Here is a 6,278-nt window from a genome sequence, read left to right as displayed (position 1 = left end):
ATCTAAGGCTTTAGTAGAAAGCTTAGAAACGTTAGAAAAGATAGTAGTAGAATTCTTAGAAGTAGAGCTTTTAGAACTAAAAGAATCTAAAAATAAAATATTAAAATAAGTATTACTAGTAGCTAAAGAACTAGAAACTATAATAGTAACTTTAGTAGAATACTTATAAAAATTACTAGAAAGCTTCTAAGAGAGTATAGTAATATTAGAATTATAGTTAGTATACTCTTTCTAGATAGTCTTACTAGCCTACTTATTATTATACTTTTTTATTATACTAATAGAATTAGTAGACTACTATACTTAGTAAATTACTTTTTTTAAAATTATTTCTTAATAAAGCTTAATAGCCTTTAGAAGTAGAATTTTAAAGTATTTTTACTTAGTATACTACTTATTAATAAAGCGCTTATTTTTAAACTTAATATACTTAGTTTTAGTAACTACTTTAGCTTTAGAATTCTTATTACTATACTCTAAGTTATACTTAATTTACTTATTATACTTATAATATAAACGCTACTCTTTTTTTATAGCTTAACTAGTAATATAATACTTATAAGTAATCTAGTTATAATACTTTTACTTTACTTTATTCTTAGCTTTAAAATTATAAGTATACTACTTATTAGTATACTTTTAGATAGCGCGCTTATTATAATATAAAATATTATTAGCCTACTTTTAAGTAACTATATTACTATACTTAGTAAATAGATTAGACTTTTTAGAAGTATAAGTTAAAGTAGTAAATAAGTTATAAGTAGAAGTAGAAGTACTTATAGAACTAGAGCCTTACTTCTTACTAGAAGAACTATACTTAAAAGAGTTTTTAAAAATACTATAAAGCTTATTTAAGTACTTATAATTCTTTACTTTAAAAAGAGTAGCTAAGTACTTAGAGAAGTTAGAGATATTAAAGCTTAATAGCTTAGCTTTTAATATACTTATATAACTAAAGCTTAAAGAAGTTACTTTAAAAGCGCTTATAAAGCTAAAACTAAACTACTTATTCTTAGAAAAGTAGCTATTCTTATACTTATACTTATTTCTTTTTAATATAATACTAGAAAGCTTAGAGATAGATATAAAGAAGTATACTTAGTTTAATTAGTATAATAAAGTATACTACTAAAGTTAGTAAGCGTACTAATAAAAATTAGAAATACTTACTTTTATTTTAAATAAGAGATAAAAAGCGTTTAGCTAATTAAATAATTTTTAGTAATATTATAATTAGCGTATATACGCTAAGTAAGCTCTTAGTACTATATACGCTCTAATAAGTATATAATTAGTATTCTTAGCTATAATAAAAGAGCTTATTATAACTATATAGCCTACTTTTATAAAATACTTAAAGAGTATATTATAGAATGTACCTCTAGATACTTTTTAAGAGTATAGTATATAATTATACTAGTATAGATTAAGATAAGCTTTTAGAAGCTTTACTACTTAAAAAAGCTTTCTAAGTAAGCTTATAATATAATAATTTATCTTCTATTTATTTCTATACTTCTAGATATAATAAAAAGAATATAAAGTTTTTTATTAATAATAGTAGTAAAGAAAAAGAAGTTTTAGAATTCTCTAATAGTAAAGATAAAGAGAAGGTTTTAGAGTTTAAATTATCTAATAATAAAGAAGAAAATAATTTAGATTATAAACTAAGTAATAAAGAAATAAAGAATATAGACTCTAATAATAGTAATAGTAGTAATAATAATAATAGTAGTAATAATAGTAATAATAGAGAAGAAAATGCTAAGAATTATAGTAAAGATTAAGATAGCTAATTATATTACTTAGAGGTCTTAGATAATTAGAATAACTCTTAAGAATACTAAATAATAATACTAATAATCTATAATAATATAGAAGTCTTAGAAGATCTATCTAAAGTTATAAGTCTTAAAGTTACTATATAATTCTCTAAATAGCTTTTATAGAAAAAGGCTATAAATAAAGAATATAACTTACTCTAGAAGTATAAAGTATAGATCTATATTAAACGTTAATAAAACTAAAAGCTACTTATAAGAAAATAAGTACTAAAATATAAACTTAACTTTAATAGTATAATTAATATATATAAAGCTTAATACGTAGTATAAGGTTTTTAATAACGTTATAGTTTAGACTATAATAAAATATTTACTACTATTCTAAAGATATTATCTTATTATCTACTATTTACATTAGCTACTTAATATAGATAGTATATCTATTAAATAGATATTAAAATAGCTTTTCTATATAGAGATATTAAAGAAGATATCTATATAGAATAATCTAAATACTTTGTTAAAGAAGACACTATTCTAAAACTATAAAAAGTACTATATAGTCTAAAGTAAGCTTTTTAATAATAGTATTAAAAGCTTATAAACTATTTAGTTTCTATAAAATAGAAAGTATCTATATATAATCTTTTATTATACTTTTACACTAATAAGAAGTTAATTATAGAAATCTATATAGATAATATTCTACTTATAGAAGATTCTTTAGATAATATTAGCGTCTAGAAGAAAACTTTATTAGACTACTTTACTCTAATAGATATAGGTTTATACTAGTATTATCTTAGTATTAAAGTGTATTAAATAGATAATAAAATTTATCTTTACTAATAAGAATATATTAGATAACTACTAGAAAGATACTAACTAGAAAATATTAGCACTACTTTAATACTATACTTTACTAATTTATTAGAAATTAAAAAGAACACTAATTAGGTATTAAAGAATTTTATTAAGAGATACTAGTCTATAGTAAAAGTACTACTATACTTATTAATTATTATATAACCTAATATAGCCTTTATAGTAGAAGTAGTATTACACTATTACTTAAACCTATTATAGAATTATATAAACGTAGTAATTTAGATCTTCTAATATCTAAAGAGTATAATAATAATAGAATTATTCTATAATACTTATAATAAAACTTAGATAATTAGATATACTAATAGTAACTAGGTAATATACAAAAATACACAATACTCTACTATAGACTAGGTTATTATATTTAGTATATCTCTAATTATATATATCTTAAGAAAACAAAAGATTATAGCTTAGTTAACTTAGAAAGTAGAGTATATTATAGTAGTAGATTTATTAAATAAAGTTATATAGATATAGAATATTACGTAAGAAATTCTAATAAGTCTAGATATTTAAAAGAATATTAGATAAAAGAAAACTAAGATACTTATTAATAATAATAGCGCTTATATTCTTACTAATAACTCTAAATATTTTCTCTCTAGGCTTTAGAGATAGAGCCTACTACATTATATTTTATAATATTATACTATATTATAAATAATAAATAAATAAACTTTTAAGCTATTAAAACTAAGCTTAATAGACTTAAACGCTACTTACTATCTATTTATTAATACTTCTCTTTCTTATATATTTATAATAAAGACTTATAATTTTATATTAACTTATTTATTACTACTAATAATATATAGATAATATCTAGTAGTTACTACTATATTATATATAGTTCTTCTTAAAAGTAAGCGCTACTACTACTACTTTTATTATAGTTATAATTACCTAAATATTTAAGAAAATCTTAGAATTAGTAGTAATAGTAATAAGTCTATAGTACTATAAAAGAGCTATATATTCTCTACTCTAATACGCTAGTTTAAATATTCTAGAATAACTCTAAAAACGCTTATACTTCTTTACTAGCTATTCTAATATATTAATCTAACTATAAATACTTCTAAAGTTTTTTTTTATTACGTATTCTATTATAAGCTTATTAATAAAGCTAGTAGTACTACTCTATTATTTAAATTATCTACTTTATTTAAATTACTAGCTTAGTTATAGGTTTATAGTTATTATTATTAATTATAAGCTTATTTAGAAACCTTAAGTAGTAGAGAGACTTTAAGTAGCTTAGCTATTTAGAATAGTACTAATAGTATCTAGTTATAGTATTAAGAAGTATATAATATATATTTTATAAAGTTAGTCTATATAAGTAAGAGCTAGCTATACTATTTAGCGTAGTTAAGAGCTAGCTAATATTAGTACTATATCTTAGAGTACTTTATATACTTAGAAAAGCTACTACTACTACTTATTAAGTTCTTAAAGAAACTACTAAGAATATAAACTTTTATACTAAGAATTTTATCTTTAATATAGTATTTAAGCTTTCTATTAATATTAAACCTAAATTAAAAGTTAAAGAAGTAAAGCTTTACCTTCTTTAAGACTTATATATAGCTTTTAATATCTTTAATATAGTTAAGAAAGTTAATCTTCTTTAACTTATATTCTAAAATAACTAATAGAAGAGCTATTTTAAAGAGAGAGTAGATTAAAAGGTATATAGAAAGAAAGTCTAATATATTATTATTATTCTTATTATTATAGGTTAGTATTTTAAAAAATAGATATAAAGATAGATTTAGAAAATATATAGAATAAAGAAAATAAAAGAAAAAAAAAAGCTAAATAGTAGACTTTTTTACTTTTTAACTATAGGTAAGAGTTTAGTGTATATACGCGTATAAGACTCTTTTTTATAAACTTTTTTTATAAAATTTTTTTACTTACTTAGAATACTTATTATATATTAAGTTTAGAGTTATAAACTACTATATATTACTACTTTACTTACTATATAGCTCTATCTACTTTATAGCTTTATTTTAGAACTAGCTTTAAATACTTAAGTTCTTAGATATTTATTACTTTTTTTTTATAGTTATAGCTTTTTTTATTTTCTACTTCTATATAAAGCTTCTAAAGAGTAATAAAATATATATATAACTTCTAAATACCTCTCTAGAGGTATATAGAATATAATACTTATATTCTCTTTTTCTTTATAGAATCTAGGCTAAATTCTAGCTTATTACTTTTATACTTTTATATAAGGTTTAAGAGTGTTAAACTTTATAGCTTAGTTTTAATTTCTAGAATCTTTAAAAGAATATATATACTACTAAATACTATAAAATAAGATATTTAGAAAATATATCTATATTATAATTATATACTATATTACTTAACTACGTTATACTTATATTTCTATACTAGTATATTTAATAAAGAAATAACTCTAAATATTATTAAAGAGTAAAGTATATTAAGATATAATACTATATACTTAGAGATTATATATAAAAAGAAAAATAACTACTAGAGAGAGTAAGTAGTAAAGAGAATATAGTAGACGTGTTTATAAAGGTATTTATAAAGAAAAGGTTTTTATTACTTTAAGATATATTAGGTATAAAGTTAATAGAGTAATAGCCTCTAGTTAGTAGAAGTATTAGATAAAACTAGAAGCTTCTAGTTAAAGAGTAAGTTTATATTATAGTAAATATAAATACTACTTCTTAGGTATATAAGAGAGGTAGAGCTTTACTTTACTCTATTATCTTATTCTATATTAATTTATTAAGTTTAATAACTACATTACCTTGGTCCTAGAAGACAACGTCGGCCTCGACAGAAACCTCGCCCTCCTCATGGGAGGCGTCATCAATCTGATGTTCCCAATAGGCTCTCTCTTCCCGACCTTCACACTGGACCGCACCGGCCGGCGGAAACCCATGATGTGGGGCTCTCTCGGGCTCGGCTTATCCATGATGATGATAGCCATCCTCTTGAGCTTCCGGTCTGAAGGAGGCGACGTGTCGCAGGCCACTGCATCTGCTAGTGTCGCTTTCTTCTTCACTGTAAGTAGAAATGCGTTGCATTAGGAATGAGAAGGTAACAAATCTTAGTACATGCTGGCGTTTGGTATGACAATGAACTGCATTCCTTGGGTCTATGTACCCGAGATCCTACCGCTACATGTACGAGCGAAAGGGACAGCTGTCGGGATCTCAGCAAACTGGATTTGGAACTTCTTCGTCGTTATGGTCACGCCTACACTTCTCGATAGCTTGGCGTGGAAGGGTTACCTTATCTTCATGGCACTGAATTTTGCGTTCATACCACTGATCGTATGTATTCGAAACGATATTGGAACCTCCATTCGCTAACGTGTTGTGTAGTATTTCTGTTATCCCGAGACTGCTAATCTTACGCTGGAAGAGGTCGACTGGCTATTTTACGAAGGCGATGTCGTGAAGCGAAGCCGACGTATTGCGAAGGAAGGATGGGAACAAGCGGTTGGCACCGATCCTGCGACTATGGTGGAGACGGGTAGTGTGTCCAGCGGTAATAAGGCCGGACATACGACGGAAAAGGCAGAGCACACTGTACTGTAGTCCTCACTGA

General features: G+C 23.7%; 1 protein-coding gene across 1 annotated transcript; it reads left to right on the top strand.

Moving 5' to 3' along the window:
- Positions 1-5,521: 5,521 nt before the first annotated feature.
- Positions 5,522-6,268, top strand: J4E88_004964 (uncharacterized protein; the record flags this gene model as incomplete). Its single annotated transcript, XM_049398606.1, has 3 exons — positions 5,522-5,731; positions 5,780-6,001; positions 6,053-6,268. The coding sequence occupies 3 exons, from the start codon at positions 5,522-5,524 to the stop codon at positions 6,266-6,268; spliced, it is 648 nt and encodes a 215-aa protein (XP_049255286.1).
- Positions 6,269-6,278: the final 10 nt, after the last annotated feature.

Source organism: Alternaria novae-zelandiae (assembly GCF_023758075.1).
Source record: "Alternaria novae-zelandiae strain BMP 2774 chromosome Unknown scaffold_9, whole genome shotgun sequence".
Classification (NCBI taxonomy): Eukaryota; Fungi; Ascomycota; class Dothideomycetes; order Pleosporales; family Pleosporaceae; genus Alternaria; species Alternaria novae-zelandiae.
The sequence above is the reverse complement of the archived record's forward strand: the minus strand, read 5'-3'. Positions and strand labels throughout refer to the sequence as shown.